Raw genomic sequence first — 24,374 nt, 5'->3', positions numbered from 1 at the left:
CACACCACACAACATGCACACATACACACAAATATGAACACACACACAGACACACACACATACAATATACAATATATTGTGTGTGTATGTGTGTATATATATATATACACACATGCACACTCATACACTCTCTCTCTCTTACACACACACACACACAAGCACACACAAGCACACACACCAAACAAATATAGTGTGTGTGTTCTCTCACACAAACAGTTACATAATGCCACTCACATAGAGCCAACCTCACACACCTTGCCAGTGCGCATGGCATTTACTGTATCTCTGTCTCAGCTTACATTCACTCAGCTGCAGATATTTAAGTCCAGAGCACAGGCACACACCACCCTCACCCCCTCTTCCTCCTCCCCCCTTCTCTCTCTCTCGTTTGCTGCATCAGGTACACTTCTTGACCACAAGCACTCGGAACCAAGATGTTCTCATTTCGAGCTGCCGTAAAAAAAAGTCCCGTGTCTCTCCATGCCTCAGCGTAGACCGACACAGGGTCGTAGGGTAAGGGTCTGGCGCCACACAGGCGTGTTCCGCAGGCACAGACGGAGCTCAGACGTGCTCGGACCGGCCCCCTAGTGTCCAGTGGCAAGCGCAGTAGGTGTATCTATGCAACACGGGGCTCGCATCGGCGACAACTGCATAGCTGTGTGATGACGTGCAAGATTCATGACTGTGTCTGCGACATTGAGTTTGACCATTTCTTTTTTTTTTTTTTTCATTTCCTATGATCTGGAGAAAAAAAGAGAGAAATAACAAAGAAAACATTTCAAAACTACAAAAAAGTGTGCCTTGTTGTAATTTCTTATACCTTTTGTTAAAACACGGCTTTTTCTTGATGGTGTGTTCAGTCGCTTAGAGAGAAAGAGAACAGGTTTGACAGGCAAGGTTGAGGTTTGTGAAAGGGCATCTGTATATATGTATACGTTTGAACCTTGATGTACAATGTTGGTATAAATGCTTCATGTTAGTGTCCAACTGTATGTGTTTAGTGATGTGGAAAATTATACGCCTTAAAGTGCTAGACTGCATGGTTAACACTATATGGAAAATGTTGAAATAAACTTAATTTATTGAACACCATGTGCTGGAATGTGCTTTCTCTTCTCAGCGAACGAATTGGTATGCTATTATATCCTTGTGTACCAGTACTGCTATTCTGAATGTTGATCACTGAGACAATGCCACATATTTTACACAATGCACTGTACCACTAGTGCTTTACTGTGCATGAATCCAATATGTCACTTCATTTTACTGTATATACTGTCACACAGACGCATTAATATATACTATGGATACAGTACCTACCGTGCATACATTGCATAGATGCAAATGGGCAGATCATTACCTTCTCTTGTGTTATTATGACCGCCGCGCAGCAAAGCAGTGGTCATATGGGTTTAGTCAGAGTTTTTTTTCTTCCAGATTTTTTTGTTTTTGAAAGACCGAAACTTGGTGGACATGTAGCCCCACAAGGATGACACGGAACCATTGTTTTTAGTTTTGATCCGTCACAATCACACTCACACTCACAGCACACATGTACACTCATGCACGCACATACATGCACACACACAGGTTATTCTATAGATTCAGTTATGTGAATACACAAATGTACATATTGTAAATACACATTGTCAATACATAGATAACCTTTCTGTCTGTCTGTCAGACATGAAAGTTTTGTATTTATTATTATGCACAAGAACATATAAATATTGCTTCTTTTGTTTTTTATTTTTTAAACAAAGCATTGCATAATCATACACAGACACACATATACACACACACACGCTAACACACTCCACAGATACCCTCTTTTGAAACAGTATTCCTTCAGCATGTAACCAGTGCACAGCAGGTGTCAGCCAGCGTTGGCAGTGCCATGCCTAATCTCCTCTAATTTACGGGATGGGGGCTGATGATCCTGAAGTCTAGCCAACAGGGCCATCAATGAATCAGCTGTGCAGAGGCGTCAACACCCCCCCCCCCCATCACCACCACCTTACCCCCCCCCCCCCCCCCACCCACCCACCCGCCAATCAAGCAGACCCTGATTGCCGGAGCTCGGCTTGATGATAAGCTCTGTGTTGTAATCGCCTGCTCAGGTCCTGCAGGAGTCGGGCGCTTGTTTGCTGATGACGATTGTGTGTGTTCTTCCTTACGTTGCCCTAGCGGCATAGGCGGCTGAAGACAGAAAGGGGATGTTTTGAGATCAGATGCTAAATGTTCTGTAAGGAGCTGGAGGGCAGAAGTCCCCATCTCTGGCTGTCTGTGTGTGTGTATATATATATATATATATATATATATATATATATATATATATATATATATATGTGTGTGTGTGTGTGTGTGTGTGTGTTTGTTTTGATTTCGGCTTCTTTCTTTAGCTATCATTCTAGTGTCAGCTCTGTCTAAGAGAACTTCAATCAGGCTTCTTGATGTACCGACAAACGTATAATTTCTGTTTCCATCCATCGGGTGCACATGAACTCACATGAACTAACATGAAAGTTTGTGAGTGCTAAATGCACAATTCGTAACAGATTTACCTTTCTGTGATTTCTCTATGTTCTCCTTTCACTATCAGTGATGATAGGACACAATCATAGATATTAGAAAGCTAAATACTGCATTAGGCTCCAGAACGTATGTAAATAGCGCCGCCATCATGGTGGGGGCAACAATCACTGAAGGGCAATGGAGACACATGTGACTCTGACTGGAAATCAGACAGGTGTTTGATTGCCGGCAAAGTGTTGCCCATAGACAGTAAGGTGTTTGCCACCAGCAATATGGTGGCTGCGTTCACTATGCCACCAAATAGAACTCAACGGACAATGCTCTATCTAGCTTTTCAATATCTATGGTCACAATCATTTCTGCAGAGGAAGTATGTTACATGTTACTTCCTGTGGCACTTCCTTGTAATTACAGTAAGAAGATTAATGCAATGACTTGGCTTGTGTTCCAATTTGCATACTTTTGTACAATACCTAATATGAGTGCACAAGTAAGGTCTTGTAAGTACAGAAGTATGCAATTTGGAACACAGCCTTGGATGTAGTAGGAGGAAACATTTGATTTGACTGTGGAAAACAAACCAACATCTGAAGCATCTGGTTTTCCAGAATGAAGGTTAGCAATACAAATGTGTAAATTAGTTACACTATCAGAATGGTACCACTGTAATTTCCGCTGCTATCATACCAAAGTGAACAGATTCCAATTTAAACCTGATGTCAACACACCCTTTTCCTCGAACATTATATATCAGCCAGCGAAGCACTTGCCTGCTCAGTAACAGCTTCCCTTACAGTGTCTGATGAAAGCATCCGTTGTGAAGACCCAAGGCCATCCTGTAAGATCCTTCCTAGATCATCATGTACTGCCAGGTCAGAGTGCCTTATTACAGTTAAGCACAATTCAATGAACCGAGTGGCTCATGAAAACCTTTGGTCCATGGAGTCTGGCAGCTGTGTGAAGTGAATAAGACATTGAAAAGAATGAGAGTGAGTAGAATAGAGAGAATGACTTATTTTCACAACAGCAATTTAAAACATTCAAATCAATTCAGACTTTTATCTCTATTCACATGTGTTTGTACATAACAATATGTATCTCTCTCTCACAGACACACACACAATGATATAACATTAATGATTTACCTTTTATGGTTATTATTATTTATGATAAACTATGTATTACAAAAAGTTAATTTAAAGCATAATCATTTGTAATCATTTATAAAGCCATAACAATGACGATCACCCTATTTCTTTCCCAAAAAGACGTGTTTGCTATTTGGAGCTTTTGAAATGGCTTCAAACATCGGCTTTACCATAACGTATTAAACCCTGTATTTTTGCCTTCTAGTCACTGACAACATAACTCATAGTCTTCATCTTTGCTGCCAGTCATTTGTGTAGCATTACTTTGGCCTTTATGAGACTAATTTATGGAATCTTTTGAAGAAACTGTCAGCACATATCTTTTATTCATAACTTACTGGGCTAAAGTTTCATATCCTTATTCCAACTGAAAAGAACAGTCACTGATAAATTTGCAGAAAGGAGGTTTTAGATTTGACTGATGGCATTGATAAATTAAAATGGAAATGCATTCTTACATTGTCTTCAAAGACATTACATGGTGGAAAAAATACCCTTTTGCAATTAACATGATACTTTTGATATAAAATGGAAATGAATTTAAAGGTGGGAAAGGTCAAGTGAATCGAACCATGGTAGCTTTGCAATTACGACCAGTCAAAATGTTGATTTAGAATCTTTGCTTAAGCACGGGTGGCAAAAATTAATAGGTTGGACAGTCTTTATTGAAAAGATCGCTCATGATAACATGACATTATGTGACAAAGACAACTCAGGCCATGGAAAAGTTTCATCAAAGAACTAAAGATTGTTACGGGAGAATTATTTTAAATGTCACAAAATTGTCTTTTTAAAAAGCCGTTTAGAAAATGTTTCACATGGTGTGTGTTGTATAGGTCACGTGATTTTGCATGGTCCTCTATAACCAATTCACACTGTTTCTTATTGTGATCCTTATTAATATTGCATTTTACACCAAAGCATCTTGTCAAAATTACCAAAAGTACCAAATGTCAGAATTTCAGGTTTTTGTTCAGTCAAAGTTGTGTATGAGATCAAAACAAAATGAATGTGATTTATTTCCAGATGATCTGACCTAATCCAATCTATCCTGAGTGGCATGTTATTCTTGGAATTTAAATCAAAATCCTTTATTCAAAAGACAGTTCTACACCCCAATGAACAAACAGACCTATAATTCTTCTCACAATCAACATAACTAGCACTCTGATTGTTACAAATTCCTTGCTTAACATCACATGATCTTAAAACACACACACCAGAAGATAGCCTGCCCAGCTTCTGTAGATCTGCAGAGTGAGCACGCTCTCTCTGTGTACCCTTGCACTTAATTAGCCAATTAAAGCCATTGATTGGCTGTAAGAGTGCTGTCGTCTGGTTTTCCAGGCTTGCCTTCCCAGCAGAATGAAAGGTTATCCCAAAACCTCGGCTTAATTCCCACTACGGTTCTCCAACAATTGGATTCATCATTCACCTTTAAACTCCAATTGTAAAGTGCTTTGCATCCAACGAACCACAGTGAAACATTAACTAAATGTTGAACAAGTGCCGTCCTATAAACAAAAAAAGTCCTAAGCAAGTGAGAGTGTGTATACTGTATTTACAATACACATTCTGAACCTTATATACCAAGTATTTGGTGTTCTCATGACAAACCTAGACCATTTGGTTGAAACATTGTATTAATCTAGGAAGGATGAAGTGCATAACCAGATACAGTACTTCATTTTGCCATATGATAAACTGAGCAGTCTCAGTAATGAGCAAGTTTTACATGTCCCTGGTTTAAACGTGTCCATCTTTAACACGGGTGTCTGGGACATAACAGTTTCCCCAATTCACACAAATTTAGCCTAATCCTAGAAGTAAGGGAGAGCTCCATTGAAGTTCTCTTTTAGTCTGGGACTAAGATTAATCCTTTAGTCCGGGACTAAGCTTAATCCATGTAGAGGAAACTGGCCCAGTGAGGCCGTAAACTGGCCCGAACGCAGGTCTGAGGCTTGTCCTGCAGTGACACGTGGCAGTTTGTCTCCATGGCAGGCCAGGGCGAGCAGCAGTGGAGTTAGAGGCGGAGGAGCAGGATCTGACAGAGGTGCTGCCCCCATTAAAACCCCAGGCTGAATGTGCTGAGTGGGCTCATGTAATTTGAGGGCCGAGTGATTGGATTTCAGGCGTGTCATCAAACTGCATTAAGAGACAATTTGATGTGAAAAGCACACAGGACTCAGAGAGGGCACGTGGAGCTTATCATCCCGAATAAATGAAATAAATATATTTAAAAAAAAAGGATGTCATTTTCTCTTTGACTCCCTAATCAATCATTTTTGTATTGAAAGTTTTCCCGCGTGTTGCCACTGTAATTCGTCCCAGCAGTTAATTCATCATTTCTCTTGAGCTACATGTCTTCTACAAACATGGGGAGGCAATATTTCAAAATTCATTACCGTTTCAAAGCATAATGGAAGTGTTTTCCTTACCCTCTGCCCTGTACTTTTAAAATTCACAGCCCACTCTATCAATCAGACCACATAGACGACTCAAAAAAGAAAATTAAGTGCTCATACTGCTGCCACTGACTGGGGACCATCGGAATGTTTTCTTTGGGATCTACACTTTTCCTATATAAATGTCCATCCAATTTAATTGGCTCATGGTTATGTCTGCATACTGTGTAAATCATATGTGGTGAATAATTATATTTTCCATGGTAATAACAATGTGTAATTAACTACAATTAATTCTGATTGACATGTGATGGCAAGCAAAACCTAACTTAAACTTAACGTTAAAATCTTTGGCCCAAACATTAAGGAATAAAACCTTGCATTTATTCACCCCATGAAATATATGGGATTCATTGATCAAACTGGTTCCTAACATTAATTATACCAATGTGAAGACAATCCTGATTGTCTTCATAATTAATGAAAATGAAAAAAAAATGTAATGAATTCGCACAAGAGTTTCACATCCGTGTTTCATATTACATTGCTATCTGTTTTATACATGCAAAAGAAAAGGCACATTTATAATTCCGAGTGGCAACCCCAATTATCCACTTTTGATACAGGCAGCTGTGATGACCTCTGGATTGACAGCCTTATCATATGGAGGGGGTCCTCACTAATTTCAGAGTTCTGGTGTAAAACACTGCAAAGTTCCGATAAGGTAAAGGCGCACAACCACTTGTTAAATGATGCACAATTCAACCAAAGGTGTCCTTGACTTCATTCAACGCAGACCTTGGGGTGATATTTATCATCTCCACTGTAGAATACAAGGGAAGTAAGAGGAAGTCGTCTTAAACTTTCACACTTTGGCGCAGAGTTTGTTCAATCAGTCTATAGGGAACTGAATTTTCAGAGGAGAGAAAGAACAAGTGGGAGGGAAAGTGTGTGTGTATGTGTGTGTGTGTGTGTGTACGAGAGAGAGAGAGAGAGAGGAAGAGAGAGAGAAAAAGAGAGAGAGAGAGAGAGAGAAAAAAAGTGGGAGGTAGGGAGGTAGGGAGGGAGAGTAGGACTGACAGCTACAATCAAAACTCATCTCAGCTCACATTTAGCAGCCTTGTCAACATGTGGTTGGGAGCATAGGAGGGGAACGACGGTTACTGAGTTACTCTGTTGGAGACAAGGGTTCGGGGAGTGCACAGAGGGGAGGGAAGGGGGGAGGTTTGGGAACACTGCGGCCTTGGAGAACAAAACAATTCACTTCCACCAAAGTGGCTCATGCTGTACACAAACCAACCTCCCCTTTGAGCGCAAACAATCCTAATGAAGGCAGACTCCAGCATTTCTGCAGCTTTTAACGATTTTTAATTCTCTGTAAATCTCAGAGCGCTCCTTGTGTTCTGTTTGTTCATCAACAGAACTCTTACAAGTAGGCAGTTTACCCACACACATACACACACACACACATACCACACACTCACATATACACACAAACACACACACACACACACACACACACCACACACCACACACCACAGCACACAGAAACTTCCCAGCCCCCTCACATTAAATAGAGCAACCTTATTACCTCAAAGTGTTCTGGGAAAGTGCAGTGTCTGGTCCCAGTTGCAGTGCATGATATTGATTATCAGTGTTTTCAGAGGAAACTACGCGCCAGCGGGCAGGGAGATGTCATGTGGGAGGCTAGCTACTGCCCCCGATCTGTCTCATGTAGTTTAGCGGAGAACCGCAGATGGATAAATGCAATACAGGCCTCCAAGAGGAGTGGGAGCGGGTAAACAGCAGAAACTGTTAATCTAATTGTATTAGTGGGGCCCTCCAGTGTCAGTTTAAGCCTTCCAGTGCAATTTGTTTGATTTCATTGCAGGAATTGCAGTGAAAAGGAAAGAGAGGGAGAGAGAGAGGGATGCTTGGTGTGTCTCTTTATTACGGCGGTTTTATTAGACGTGGTTACAGAAGGTATTCCATTTACGGTCTCAGGTGAGACTTCTCCTGGGTTCTTTATTGGCAGTTAATCATGTGCATTGTATATCTTATGGAGCATGTTTCATTTCATGAGCTGATGGGGACTAGTTTTCATTTGCTGTTATCCTGCTTAGAGCTGCGTGGCACCACAGATGAAAATGTGCTGTGTTGTGGTGTTGTTTCATAAAAAGACTATAGCCTTTTCATTACTTTTTTGTACCATAATAATAAAGTATTTAAACAAACATGAGGAATGTTTTGTCATGCATTAACATGCAAAAATACTTTTAACCAAGACTTCTCACAGAAATATACAAAACAATAATGTTTTTCTTCAGATATGCTTATTGAAAATGTTCTTATACACTAAGTAATTGATCATAATAGTGGTTACTAACATGTAACAATATCAAGCATTTTCCTCAGGAGAACATTTTGTGATTTTTTGGAGGTCATCAAGAATGTGTTTTTACACTAAGGCTTTGTATAATACCTGTCTCAAATAATATACTAATATCAACCTTAGGTTTATCACAAGACAAGAGAGCTAGAAGATTCATGAGTGCGAGAGTGAACACACGCACACATTTGCATGCACCGAATATTTTAATGGATAAACACTCAATCACATCCACAGCTATGACAGTTCAAGAACTCCAGAGTCATCGAGTGATAATATTAAACACAACACCAACACGAACAACAAAAATGATTATACAGTTGTGTGGCAGGAGACATGTGTTCAATTTATTAGCCTAACTTTCAGGACTAAGCATGATGCTTCACAGGGGTCCCTGTGTTTTTTTAAGCATTGTTTTATTCGGACACGTCCCGGCTAACCAGCAGAAGCCATCGCTAAGTGTATTTATTTGGTATACTGGGGCACAATAAACCTTGGCTTTGGGAATGGATCCTACTGTAGGTCACCGTGAAGAAAAGAAAGACTGTGTGTATCATAAAAAGCTTTTACAGGAAAGGCAGTAAAAGGGTTTAATGGATTTTCAGGGCCAGATATACTGTCACATTACGGTCGGACATTCTGGTGGCATGTCAACTGTGAGTTTGCTAAATGCCTGTTTCGGTGCACAATCAAGTCTTCTCCAGTTTGAGACAAGACAAGCAATCAAGCCGAAGGCCGAGAGAACAAGAGGCAGACAAAAGTATCCTCTGCAGGGCTAAGTAAGTAAAACTGAAAATGGCAACACTTCATGGTAGTGCCTGAAATCAATGTTAAGTCAATGTGGCTGTGAGGAGATTATGTCACTCTTTCAGGTTACAGCTAATCAGAGATAGAGAGAGAGAGAGAGAGAGAGAGAGAGAGAGAGAGAGGGAGAGAAAGAGAGAGAGGGGGACAGGGTGAGGGGAGGAAGAGAAAGAGAGAGACAGAGAGATAGTTAGAGAAACAGCCAGAGAGCACATCAGTTAAGGTGTGTAGACATTTCATTTAGCCAAGTGTGTGCCTTGCAGTTGTCAGATGTAAATGATAAAAGAGCTGGAATAAGATACTAGTGTTGAAGCATCTCTGGGCATATCTGCTGCAGCACTGAAAATATCATATAAAACAATGTGTTGTATTGCAGATAAGGTTGCAATTCATGAAAAGACAGCAGTATTATTGAGGAGCAGGATGCCACATACAAGAAAATCATGACTGCTGTGACTGCTATCAATATTCATGTATAAACTTAGAATTTGTTACCAAAGACTGACTTCAGAGATGCATTTATCCTATAAGGCCAATGTTCATGACAGGTATTTCATCTGCATGCTCAATTAAATCTACACCAGATTGTAGTCAGGTCATATGAAACACTTTGACATCAAGTGTCCATTTACCTGTCAAGAAGAGGAAGGATATAATGGGAACTACAGAACCAACCAAGCTGCATTTTTACATTAAGGCTATCTACTGACTTTAACTCACATTTTGGTTAAATCCTCCCTTTCAGTTAATTTTCAATGATCACCCAAATTGTTTCCGAAGTTCATCAAAACATAGTGTGAGGACACCTAAACCACAAAGTTCATTTTTGGAAACAAAACTATTTGCTTTGCCCTTTATTTATTAAAAAAACTGCCAGTTTAGTAAGTAATTGTGAATTTGATGTACCTGATTGTTTTAAGAAGTTGTATTTTGACTTATCTGACCTGACCTGACAACTGACCTTAAGAGGCCCACCTTACCAACATACATAAAATGCATCATTGCTGTTGATCCTGCAATATGACCAGCTGTTCAGTCTGATATCAGAGATACTGATTGCTGAGAGGATAGGATGCTACCCAATTTGTAAGCTAGTTTTGTGAGAAAATATAACCTAGCCTAACCTAACTTTTTTTCAGCACCTTGGTCAGCTCCCTTAATGTGAAAACAGAGCTGACCGTTGTGCTGAAATAATGCTTCACAGAGCACCTCCATCTGGAACACTTCGCTTCACTTTGAGTCGAGGGCGACATACGTAGGTTATTTCAAGAGAAAAATATTGAATGACTTAATAATACATAGATTCATGGGGCATTGCAATATACACATTGTCTTTTTATATACACAGGCAGATTTCTAGAACTCTATCTGTTATAGTTGGCTTATTTATTCATGAAGCACTTTGTAGCTAGTCATCTGGCATTGTTTGAAGCCAGTGGTGAGTTTTCTGTAGTGAGCCTCAAATTTTTGTGTCAAAATGATAGATATTGACCCAGAAACAAATCAGTTACTGGACAGCCAATGCATTCTTTATGGTGTGCGATCTGTGAATATATCATAAATATTTCAATTATATTTTATGAGCTGTCATTTTGCTTTAATAATTACTCAAAACGTCGGACATGTCTGTCACGTTTAGACTGCTCTTCTTCCGCCCTCGATCGGCCATACAAGAGTCAGCTTTCCAGATTGTATATTGTTTAAAACTGTATTTGTATAGCCATGCCTTTAACAAGTACCTGAAAAGACACACATCATGGTCAGTGTACCGGGGTGTAAGGGGTTACTGCTGCTGCTGCACCACACGCGCGCTCCCGAAGCACCCCTGTGATTGGTCGGTAGACAACATCGCGCGCTCCCGAGCTGCTCGCGCGGTGCGGTTAATCAGCAGCAGCTGAGAGCAAGTTCATCCGCTCACACGCGCTAGGGATACTAGAGCTACATAGCAGAGCTCATAACAGCACCGTATCCGTGGGACATTCCTCTCAGAAAACAAGCCTATTTACAAATGCACCGCTGCATGTTAGAGCTTAGCGCTTTCAGACAAGCAGCCTCGGAGACACTTTAACACACAACACATCGTCTGCAACTGCCAAGAAGAAAGCCTTGTTGACAATTGCTCTCAGATCACGAAATCATTAGCACATAATTGTGACAGGAGCTCGAATGCGTAATTCATTGGGACTTTCATCGATCGCGTCGCGGTAGTGATCTACATCTATCTATACTAGGAGATGAAATTTAATAGTGAGTCGTTTTGACTAAGCTATTGATTTTTCTGAGGACGGACATCTACGGACAGTAGTTATGGTTAGAGCTCGCGACTCAAGGATAAACTTTTCAAAGTTGCTGGGCGTCTTATGAGGATGCTCTACAAGGCGGGTTCAAACGCAGGCACATATACTTTCCTGATTTGTATGGAGCTTTTGGAAAATCCATATGAAACAAAATATTACACAACTTACTAACTTCAGCACCACGTAGAAGTAAATAAATGTAGCATTGTTATAACCAAATAATAATGTTATCATTACTTTAAATCAATGAAAACTTAAATTTTAGGCATGCAAACAACTTCCCACAGATACTTTTCTTGTAATGCAAACCAGTGGGACATAAAAGCATAACATTCGGTTAGTGTAATGCTAGTTTGTTTAATGTCGCTTTGCTTAGGCTACATTTGACATGTGTGATTAATATTGTCTACATTGAAGCGCCTTGGATATTTACAACCATTTATTTGGCACTTAATAACAGTGCATTTTCTTTTTTGCGCTACTTGTTGCAGTATGTAAGGCTGAGGAAGAATTACTTCAGTTTAGCGTCAACTTGTATGCTCATACAGTTAACGTGTACACAGGACGTCGCATTTGGCTTAGCTCAACACCACCGGCATCTATGCCATTGCAAGCCCATTGAATCCTGCAGTTATCTCTTCGCTGATACTGAAATCAAGACGTAGAATGGCCGATGTAACCATCACTAATGGGATTGAGCTGTGACTTGTTCGGCTGGAGGGAAGGCTGTGTTCACAAATATCCACATAGACTCAGTTCGTGTTGTACTCCTTTGAGCGGGGATGATCAGGATCTTCCCGGATTTCAGCGTTCAGGTGACGGCTGCAGCAGGTGGAGGAGCCGGGGGAATGCCAGCTGGTTCCGCCGTGGGCAGAGTCCCCGGCGCCACCAACGGGAACCCACAGAACGTCCAAGGGATAACTTCCTACCAGCAAAGGTATGTAAACCAGAATAAACTAACCTACTCACTAAGTTCATTTGGTAAACAACAGGGAAAGAAGCCCGATTCACGAGTGTCAGTGTCCAAAGCTGGCGTAAAGCGTACATTTTACGCACAACCAATAACATAAAGAAATATTTTTATTATCTTAGATGTCCTATTGCAGTCCGTCATTTTTATCATGTGGACTGACTATGGCATAGTTTTGAAATAAATGTGTCTGCTAACTTATAGAGTCCTGTTGGACCAAACGTGCGAAAAACGACCCACGAAAGAAGACTGTTTTCATCAACCCAAACAAAGAAACAAAAAAATGGCTAATAATACTTTTGTTCTAACAGTTCATCAGAGTAACACATCATTTTGAAGACTTTAAAAAGTCAAAATGCACAGGCCATGGTGTTACACAAAGGTATTGGTTTGGGTTGTTCGCTTCGGGCATGAAATATAGCCCAGAAGAAGACCGCATTGATACGCACCAATTACACACTGGGTTTGCCAACAGTTGCTCTTTTACGCAAATTAAGGTGTTTTCATCATGATTAAGAAATCTCAAGAGAACGATTAAGTTGTTACCAAAAAACAAAAAGGAAACTTTCACAATACAGCTATATTAACAGTTTCACAATACAGCTATATTGACAGTTTCCCTTAAATTCAAGTTACACTGAGATCAGATGTATATGAACTTCAATGGCGACAAAAACATCTTACATTGATATTATATTTCACAGCATTCCATGCAATGCACCACGTTATTGTATGTATGCGAACTCAAATGGAATAGCTGTATTGAGTAATAGCACCCACTTAGGCTCCACACTATTTAACTCCACTGGTCCAGTTTATTTTGTTATTGAGATAACACGCTATTTATATTGTCCAAATAATCAATAAACCTGTCAATGGAAAGACTCACCCTTGGTTAAACCGAAGATGCACAAATCACTTGGCTTTACTCAACAATCATGATAGGCTATGTGTAGTGGTCTATCATAGATTCCCAGTCGTTACTGTACTAATTAGTGTCAGTATAGTTGTATTAAATGCAATATTTTAGCCAGCTCTTTGTTTCGTGCACGTCAAATCTAAACAACAAGCTTTTCACCAGTTTGACCTTCATGGGTCAAAGGTTATGTCAAATATTTTGGTCAAATAGCGCGTATCCGTGAAAGTAGAATATTACAATAAACAGTGCTGTCAACTCATGACTTTCGCACATTCACACACATTTTAGCAGATATATATATATATTTTAAAAAATCACGTCACGTCATGTGCTACTGTTACTTTTTCGACTATGCTACTGTATCAAGGCTACTATTAATCACGCAATGGCAATATGCTTTAAGACAACCAGTCCAGGACTTTGTGGTAATTTTACATCCTCTTCACTTTTCCCTTATAACTTGCATACAATCATTTAAAGAATTTTAAACGTAACCATGTGCACCCCATCGCCAAGTATCACCATCAGTCTGTTTATTAAAACATGTATGAATATATTATGAATCCCTAAACCATATCTTAGACATAAAGCTTTTTTTATTATTGGAAAATGTAAGCTAATTTGTCCACATGCTCACACTCTATATTCACAGACACACACACTTTCAGAAGAATGGTTTTTAGACATAAAAATAAGATGGACATACCAGAGGCATAATTTCACCAATGCCTAAATTTAACATATTTGGGTAGATTTTTACTGTACTGCAACCTGTACTTCGAGAAATTGAAAACTGTTTCCAACTACAACTGAGTGGCGTTGTTGCGCCGGCAGGAGAGATGAGTCCCCCAGTTCACATACAGCGAGCCAGGAAAAGCTGAAAAATGCAGACAAACAGACTCCGAATAAGGCTTTATGAAGCACCGGAGCTAAGGACGGACTGCGGGGAAATGTAATGAAATGATGGTTCCGTTTATACTATAATTTGTCGCGCTGTCTCTCCTCAAGCCCAAGAGTAAGGACAGCCGCTGGATTCGTGAAGCGTCCCCGGTTTCCACTCACTTTCTTGGCATGCCTTTGGATCTCGGTCTCGGCTTTTTTCGCTCCTTTCTTCACGCACTGAACGTCAACACACGAAGACAGGGACACGACTGGTGCAGAGAAACGCAATGGCTTTGTTGAAATTCTCATAGTGCACATAACGCTGTGCTGTCGGTGGTCTCGGCTCTATGTCAAAATAAATCTGAAGAAAAAAAAGTAAGAAATCAAATAATTGCAGGAAGATGGCGCCCACCAAGCCGAGCATTCAGCAAGACCCTTCAAGAAGAGAACGGTAACGCATGGTTTGCTGTTTATATTAGAGAACGCTGTCGATGCACATGAGATGTTTTGCATTTTTGACTGGAGATGTCAGAAGTTTCGGTGGTGCCCTTTCTTCAGGAGTGCGATGAAGAATTGGGTCCTTGACGTTCGGGTAACAGGTATACACCGAGAAGGCGTATGTTTTACAGCGCAGAGGGCACGCCGTGTGTATTGGCTAGTGCGCTGTTGAGAATGGTCTGTAGTAATGCAGTCACTTTCGCATTGTTTACGTTCCGCTGCGTGGGTATTACGGACCGGTGAAATCCAAGAATATAACGTTGACATTGCTGCCGATTGTTTCTGAGCAGCTTCTTTGTATTGCTAGGCCGGACTCTTCTGTACTTGCTGCTTTGCAGCGGGACCTTGGAAGCTTGTGGAAAATTAGCATAAACCAGCAACCAGCTGTTGAGGAACTTTAAATGTAGCACATGGATTACTCCGGTGTCTTATCGGATCAGAAACCTTCCGCAAGGTAATGATAGGATTATCTGCACGAAGTGGCAGTCCGGTGCTGTTAGCTCTATGGTTGTCTATATCCACATTGTCGTCATATAGAGAGGTGTGTTTGAAAGCATTCTAAAGAAATAAAATGGAACTACTATCCATCCGTAGTGGCATTTATGTTCAGCTCAGATTAATTCACGATAATTACATCAAGCCTGCTCATGCATGCTGATGATCTCTTTTCATTTCAGTCATTTTTTTTTTAATATTTAATTTGAAAGACGTCAGCAATATCAACAGTTTCTTTTTGACAGTCCAAGGCAAAGCATGCACAGTGTTTCTTGCAGCCAAGAGAATAGGAATAGGTCATACGAATAGGTCTTGATTCACGTTTCCCTTATGATAGGCTATGTGACTGAAGTAGTACCTGTAAACTGCATGACAAAATGTCCAAAAAGCAATATGTCAACATGCATTTTACCCATCTGGGAATGTTCTGTGTTCCATCATCACACTCTCTGTGACCAGTGATTTCCCTGTGTGAATACACTGACATGCAATGTAATAAATATTATAAAGGAAAACTATGAGTGAATACAGTACATACATTAGACATTATATATATATATATTTTTGTTTAAAGCATAGCAGCCAATCAGCCAATGACTCAGTCACTATTGCAGGCCCTCAAGCTGAATATTTCAACCTGTATAGGCTACCTAGATCTGCAGCCACAGGAGCAGCAGTAGTAGAGAATGCTTATGCTAAGTCAGTGTGTAGTAATCTCCTTGGCAGGGGCATATTTGTTTGCCGTTCTGAGCATATCTGCGTGATAGGCATCTTCAAGATGGAATTAATTTTTTGAGAGTGAGGGGGGAAAACTTCACAGCCCTTTGCATGACTGCCTTCTTTATCACCTGTTTCCTATTGGCATCCGCAAGAGGCCAAATCAACCCCTCTGATTCGCTCTCTGCCTCTGCTCGAGAGCCGAACCAAATAGCGCCTCAGCTCGGAGGCTCTGATTGAAGGCGCAGGAGTATTTATTTGATTTAATGCCCCGTAAATAGCCTTGGCAGTGTTTGCCACCTCCGCCACTCGCTGTCCTAAAGTTCGGAAAAGGGAAGAAGAAGCAGTTTTCTGTAAAACACAGTTTTCGAGGTTGAGGAGGAGGAAAAGGAGGAGGAGAAGGAGGAGGAGGAATCACTGAAAGGAGGAATGGAGCTGGCTGGAGTTCATACACAACACTAACCACAAAGTTGGCTTTGTGTTTTAGGAACTGTTTCCTTGCACCCCCCCCCCCCCTCCCCCCACACACATACACACACAACCCCCCACCCTCCCCCCAGCTCCTCACCCCTGGGCAAACAAAAGTGCTAAATTGTCCCATTTCCTATTCTGCTAGTTCAGAGGATTTATAGAAGCGAATTAAGGAGGACTCGGATGCTGGACAGGATCCTGAGGGGAGTAATGTCAATGTGAGAAGCTCTGGGTCGCTCGAGCTGTGTGTGGTGGTGCTGAAATACAGTTCGTTCAGCAGTTTTCTCTGTGCACCAGGGCAGTTACTGGGAAAAAGGCTAGTGTCTTCCTTTTTGTTTTTATCAGCTGAAGCTTCTCTAGTGGCGTATTTTGTCAGGCGAAGTGCAATGTAGCAACAAGTACAAGATCAGTGTGTTTGTATAGATGTATTGTCTTACACCTATTGTGCCAATTCCTCTTGTAGCAGATGATCAAATAAATATAAATGAGAGTGAACGTGACTCTAGGAAAAGAAACACGACATCGCATAACATCTCCATAAGGAGAACTGAGCATTAAAATGTTAGCAGGATGGATGCTTATACTGCATATTATGAAAATGCCTGTGATGCTGTTTATCACAGCCTAAAGGTATTGTTTATTTGAGAAGGCAAAACTGTTGTACTGTCGTCTGCTGCCTGCACGGCTGATCGTCAACAACACTGGCTGTGTTGTGTCTACCCACCACGAGCACAGGTGTAGCAGAAACACATAAGCCTCTGATAGGATTCATGCCAGAAACATAAATGCATAAGCCAGTACGATTTGGGGGATTCTCCCAATTACAGAGGATTTCTGGTGTGGTTTTTCTCTTTTTCTCCATCTCTGTGTCCCTCTACCTTTCTCTTGTTTTTTTTAACACACACCCCCCCCCCCCCACCTTGTCGCCACGGCGGCGCATGTGGTGCGGTGATTACGGCTGTTCTCTGTTCGCCGCCACACACTCGCCCGTGTCGCCGTGAAGGTCAGTGTGTAGCGAGCGAGACATAAAGAAGGTGCATCCCGCCAAAAGGTAATGGTGCCGCTGTCGGCCGCGCTACATTAAAACAGAGTTCATCCTCCAGCTGCCGAGGCCGCCATGACGGCCACAGGGAACAAGTGTTTCTCAGTCAGATCTATGATCAGAAACACACCCACCGTTTTTTTTACATTTTATTATTATTGAGAGATTATTGCTTTTTTTCTAATTGAATGAATCACATATACTTGCTTCATTTGTCTAGACGAGCTACTGGTAAGAACAAGGATGGCACTAGGATGCCAGTTGTGTATCGGCAGTATGAGAGCTGTATCTGAAATGTTGCTCTTTTTGGTGGCAGTATTATTTTCAGCTGGACAGTCAGCCAACATACCAGATTGGTTCTCATGATTTCTGTACATGGTCCATCTTCCTCTCTCTCTCCCTCACCCCTCTCAGTGAATTAGATGGCAACTCGTGTTGAACTGGCTGCAAGGGAGGACAAAGGATGCTTAATTTATACTGTGGGCTGTGTGTGTGAGGATGCAGCTTTTTCATGTCACTTTTTCCTGGCGATTACATATTGGTCTGCGTGGGGTGCTGACGGCGCACCTTTGTGGGGTCCTGTCCTTGAGCTCAATTCAGTAGCACCGAGGGGTAGTTAAAAACCAAGATGCCCTTATATAGCCTCTGCATTTTACTGCCCCCTGCTCCTTTGGTTCTTCTCTCTCTCTCTCTCTCTCTCTCTCTCTCTCTCTCTCTCTCTCTCTCTTTTATTTCTTTCTCTTTTTTACCTCCATTAAGTGACCTCAGACAGCGACTCTTGCAGCTTTCCCCTCCCCATCCCTCGTCTGACACTGGCATGTTTGCTGTGGCTCGTAGCCGACTTGCACAAAGCAGGCCCTCTTATCTCTTTAACATTCACAGTGGATGTGGGGACCTTCATTTAGCTTCTCCGGCAGCACACAGATGTTCTGCCCCGCAGACTCCCATCTGCTTCCTGGACTAGGTGCGCCGCTCTCGGGCGAAGGCTACCAGCGAGGAGTGCCCTCGGCCCGCAGCCCTGTCCATGCCTGCAACTGCGCCTCCATGCTTTCATCCAAGTTCCTCCTCCAGTGGCAGAGCTGCCTGGCTTACAGCACAGGACCCTTGCTTGCATGGCCCTGTGTGTGTGTGTGTGTGGTGTGTGTGTGTGTGTGTATGTGTGTGTGTCTCGCAGTGTGTTGTGTGTGTGTGTGTGTGTGTGTTTGCATTTTGGCTGCCTCTGATCCCCCCCCCCCTCCTGCCAAATCCATGTGGCTGTTGACCTGAGTTGTCACACACACACTCACACACAGAAACGGGGGGTGGTGACATTGCACCCCATTCATTTCCACCTCCTGATCAACCTCAACCTTCACCCCCCCCCCCCCACCCTCCCCACCTCCCGCCCCTGCCAAATCTGACTGCCTACACCTGTGATGACCCAGTCGCTGATCACAGCCTGACACTGTGAAATTACAATTGATTATTCACTTTAGGCCCAAACAGTGGGGAAAATAAATACGCTGCACTTACCCCCACTCTTCCCTCATACATACACCTCCTCACGTCTGCTATTGGTCTCGTACTCCACACCCCAACCCTCTCCACCCCCCACCATGACACAGGTTGCTCACCTTAGTGAAGAATAAATGGACTTGGCTGGGGCATTATGCACAACTCCCCTTCCACCTGTCACCGCCATAACTCAGCGCCACTCCCGCGCACTCCCGGGAGCATCGAAGCCACTCGTCAGAGAGCAAAGCATTCCTCACGCAAGCCAATATCAAAAGAAGCCCCCCATCCACCCACCATGGAAGGGGTTTTATATATGGGGGTGGGGAGGGGGGGGGGGTGCACCATGGCACTATCCCTTTTTCCTATGCTTGTTAAAGGACATGGGCCTTTGAAGCCGAGATCCAGGCACCCTTGTTTACTCCTGCCATGTAAGCTGCCAATGGCTCAGTGTTGGAGGGTCTGAGCCAAGCTTATTTAGTGTGTGCTCACTGATGTACACCGTTTGCCATTATGACCAGTAGGGTTTGGGTGGAATAAAAGAGTTTCTACTCTATTGGGGACACAAATATGTTTAGATGTGGCAGGTGTCTTTTCATATTTCTTGTCGTCTGGTTTGCTTGAAGTGCTGATACCAACAGATTAACTGCATTGCATAAAGTATTTGTTGCTAGTTTAGGTCAATACATCCAAATGCTGTCATAGCATATACTTTATGCAAACTACAACTGTTTTTTATTCAGTAAAAAAAAAAAAGAATAAGAAAATGTGGGATTTTATCACCAACAGTTCTGGGAATTTGCAGCCCAAGTTCTGAGGATCTCTGGGAGATGTGACCAAACACTGCAGCAAACAGCAGCTGTATTAGCTTCTGCTGACTGATATTGGCTTGAAAGATTGTTTGGATTGTGGGTATTAAAAGATCTTCGGATCTTCTCACTCGATCTCTCCCTGAAGATTGATTGGAGAGCCCGGACTGTAAATCATTGTGAGAAGCACCCAAGGGACACGGGGTATGTAGATGTGGAGAAGGGCACGCCGTCACGTCCCCCTTTTTTTTTAGTCAAGTTCCATCAGTTGTTTCTCGTCTCCAGAAATTGGAGCTCGGCATTTCTCTCCCTGCAGGCCTGTTGAACTTACAATATGGAGCTGGAGCGAGTTTGGGGTTTTATTTATTCCCAGTTGATTCCTCGCTCAAACTTGGCTTGCTTCTCTGCATGACAGAACCACACTCCTTATTATGTGTGTGTGTGTGTGTGTGTGTGGCTGTGTGTGTATGTGTGAGAGAGAGAGAGCATATACAGTATGTGTGTGGGTGTTGATGTTGTGCTAGATGTTGGGTTCTTGCAGTGTGTCTTGGCCGCAGATACAGCTGCTCTCCACCACACTCTTGTGTTTGTTTTATCCAGTCACTCTTTTATCAGATCTGACAGTGCTGCTGATGCAAGGGTACTATAAACTTTAACACGCTGAAAAGTACATACTGAAACCAGATGTTTTCATATGCGCTTTATGTAGTATCCATAGTTCAGTTTGTTGTTATGTTGTGTGTGTGTATGTCTTTACATATTCCTGACAGATCTACACTGCTGCACATGGAAACCAGCTTTCGGTGTTTCACACCAGTTCATACAGGTGCCTTTACACAAACACTCAGAATATTTTATTGACATGATATAGGAAGGGGGAAAAATAAGATTTCTTAAATGCTGTTTCTTATATTACTATAAGTTCAGAAATATCTTTTACTAGCTTTTCATGTGGTATTATGCTCAAGTGACCAGCTTGCTCTTCGATGAGTGTCAAGTGGGGTTTTTTAGGTTTTCAAACAATACGCCTCCTCAAAGGAGCGAAAAAGAAAGGGCAAAATCTTCAGAAAACTTTTTCAATTGCAGTTGCACTTGAAACAAATCGGAGGGTTGTTCTGTTTTTTTTTCATTTGCTCGTTGTTTATTTATTTTATTTTCTCCACCAACTCTTCTTTATTTCATGGCTCTGCGCCTCCCTCTTCTTTTAATTCTTTTCATCTCATTGTAGCTCTGTCTTAGAAAGTCCAGGTCAATAAGGATGGGCACATTCAGAATTTCATGATCTGTGTAGTGGAACAAATTGAAAGCAAAGCCTGTATCAATCACAGTGAAGGGAAGGCTAATTGTTAGTGCTTCACAAGACTCCAGACAGATAAAATAGTAATGGAATACTCACAGGTCCAACAGCCTAACTCTTTAGGACGAATGACAGAGACAGTGGCACGGCAACATGTGTAACCATCAGGGGAAAGAGCTTATCTCGTTGCAAAAGTACTCTAAGTGTTCCTCTCTACCTCTCAGTTGTACTGGTGTCGCTTGATATTAATAACCATAAAGATGTCTGGGATCGTGACCTTGGTAGTCCTCTGTGATGCATTGCCGCCTGTTTGATTGGATGCGATCACATAAAAGCACAAACAAACGGCAAGATGTGAGGGAGATAGAGAGAGGGAAATTCTGTTGTTGATTTGCTGATTCGTTCTCCTGTGAGAATGAAGTCACCTTTGTGAATTTTATTGTGTTACCTTGGGTTGCTGAATTGAGAGAATAAAAATCCATTAATTTTAGGGACAAAGCTTTGTTATTGGCAGCTCATAGGCATTTGCATATTTATATCAGGCTTAACTTGCAGACTCAAGAACGAAAGCTAAAATGGTAAATTACAAAGTTATAAAAAATAAAACATAATCTGGACATAGGCAGACACACACAGACACACACACACACACACACACAGACAGACACACACACACACACACACACACACACAAACAGACAGACACACAGTGAAAGAGGGAGAGAGAGTGAGAGAGATTATATATATATGGATGTATGTAGTATTTAGTTAATTGAAGTTTGAAGTCCATGACAGCTATCACAACACAGTGGGTAATTCTGAAAATTAATGAGAGTGATAATGCTTAAAAGACTGTTCCAGAGTTTGCCCAAACTCATTAACTAAATCTCTCATTTAAATACATCCTAAAGACTTTCAAATACGGGAAAAAATACATTATTGCCCTATAAGCATTAAACCTGATTGAGAAACGCTGAGGTGCAGAATGTCATGGAAGACTGAAAGTCTGTCCAGCTCTATTCAGACCCGGAATTCTCCTCTAAATAGTGTTCCTGTGGCATAATATGTGATGATATGCAGTTATCAAAAAGCTAGAGAAAACAATCCACTGACCCTCTTATCTTTGTGGAATTCAAACCAGAACTCACTGTTTCCACATATCGCTTCTGGAAAGCCATTTGCATTTTAACAGTTATTGGCAGTGCATTTCATAACAAGAAAACTTGAGGGCATGATATTTGTTGTTTGGTAGCATAGTTAGAAGTTAGACACTTTGTGTGACAATTTCCTTATCGAAGTAACATACACTAACCTTAATGCTAAGCCCTGAATGCATAGTTACAAAATGTTTTTAGGATCTGGGTCCATGTGCTCTTACTCAGTAGCATGTTAGCATGCTAGCATTATGTACTATACTGTACCTAATGCTATAGCTGCAGTGTTGCTGTTGCACCGAATATAAAATGTGACCAAGTAAGGGTAGGGTAGGATTTAAGAATAACATTTGACAGACGTAGTCTAGTTTGGCTTGGCTCTGGCTCTTGGGCATGCTGCAGAGCTATAGGACTTTACCCCGTCTGGTTTACTCTGACCTTGTGCCTGTCAGACTGCTTATATTTTGAAGTGCCCTGGCTCTTTATCTTTTCTTAGGCGTTTCACAGCTTCTCCCCGGCACCCTAATAGCACGTTAATCTTCTCTTCCTTATCAGCGTCATTTTGACTCCACCAATTAGATTCTCACATATCATGTCCCCGACCCAGCACTTCACTGTATTGCCCATCTTCACACACCTCTCTGTCTTTTTTTTAATCAGCAGCAGGACACTGACATACATCTACACAATAATATGTCCGCTAGATGATGAACAACACCAAATGGCCTGAATCATCACCCAACATGGTTGGTTTTGTTTTGATTGCTAAGCAGCATTCACAGGGTGCAATAGACACATAATAGAGCAGCAATGAGGAGAGAGGATGGTGGATATGTGGTAAAGATGGCCGCCCCTGTGTGACCAGCCGTGTGCGTCTAGCTCTGTCTGCCTCAACCGCATCAGCAGCAGCTGCTGCTGCAACTGCAGCGCAGGCACCTAATGGCTAATCCATTTGTGATTAGCCAAACAGCAGCCATTTATCTGCGCTTGTTATTAATACAGCCGCCACCTCCTAATGCATGCAGTATGCTACCTCCACCCGCCACAATTAACGGTGGGTTGTACTGTATTAAATGGGGGGAAAAATGAAGTAGATTTTTTTTTAATAGCAATACAGACTAAATACAGACTAAACGGCAATTATCTTGGAGTTATTTTTGTACATAATCAACGTTCCCTGAAGTCCATATGAGCTCATTTTTTTGTGCTCGTCAAACGTGCACAGACACATTATAATCAGTTATGCCTGTGCACATGTTTCTATTGTACCAAGATTCACAAACACATGCAGTGTATATACAGTACTGTGTGATTGTGCACTAAAAAATGTGAAATAGTAATTACTGTATCAAATCAGGTAAGTCACTTAGAATGTGATAATTTTCATACTGCATCACATTTATTGATTCTGTTATTGATTTTGTCTTTTTCTATTAAGCAGCATAACATAAAAACAATGTGTCTTTACAATGTTCGTGTTATTAGTGGTGTTGTTGGTATTTAATTAACATGTCATCCATTGCATTAGCAATGCAAAGCTTCAATACATGTACACTCACAACTAGGACCACCCTCTCTGTTTGCTTACTGATAAATTAGCTGGAATCTTAGTCAGGGTGAGAGGGGTGAGCCTGAAGCAGTCTGCATATTGTAAAGTCATACAGAGTGACTGCTGTTGGAGATGTGTTTTACTGAAGGGTGATGGCTTGCCTAAGGCCATCACCCACCCAGCCACCCGCTCTGAAGACTAGACGTAGATGTACGTGACAGCTTGAGTGGTTGTGGCTCTTCACCTTTAAGAGAAGCTGCTGGCGTAGTAATTATAATCTTTAGTCGCGAGCTGCCTTCAGATGACATATGTACATGTCCACTTAAATAAAGTGTCTCCATAAACTGAAAACATGGTAAGGAAAGATCTGTCAATGAGGTACACACACACACACACACACACACACACACACACACACACACGCACACACACACACACACATACACACACACACACACACACACACACACACATACTCATATATAACACATACACACACACA

At 41.7% G+C, this 24,374-nt stretch overlaps 2 protein-coding genes across 2 annotated transcripts in view; both read left to right on the top strand.

Annotated features, from left to right (window-relative positions):
* akap6 (A kinase (PRKA) anchor protein 6) overlaps positions 1–1,364 on the top strand; it is a 117,849-nt gene extending 116,485 nt beyond the window's left edge. Inside the window, exon 16 of the mRNA XM_076300623.1 lies at positions 1–1,364. This exon is cut by the window's left edge and continues 397 nt beyond it. The gene's annotated coding sequence lies outside the window, so the exon portion shown is untranslated.
* A 10,996-nt stretch (positions 1,365–12,360) lies between these two features.
* npas3 (neuronal PAS domain protein 3) overlaps positions 12,361–24,374 on the top strand; it is a 266,023-nt gene continuing 254,009 nt past the window's right edge. Inside the window, exon 1 of the mRNA XM_076299897.1 lies at positions 12,361–12,515. Coding sequence (XP_076156012.1) covers positions 12,361–12,515 — 155 coding nt within the window. The remainder of the gene's footprint in view (positions 12,516–24,374) is intronic.

The sequence above is a fragment of the Alosa pseudoharengus genome, unplaced genomic scaffold (genome assembly GCF_046254945.1).
Source record: "Alosa pseudoharengus isolate Yale_2024_CS ecotype anadromous, Long Island Sound unplaced genomic scaffold, YU_APseudo_1.1 YU_APseudo_1.1_scf_22, whole genome shotgun sequence".
NCBI classification, from domain to species: Eukaryota; Metazoa; Chordata; class Actinopteri; order Clupeiformes; family Clupeidae; genus Alosa; species Alosa pseudoharengus.
This window is presented reverse-complemented; position numbering and strand designations above follow the sequence as displayed.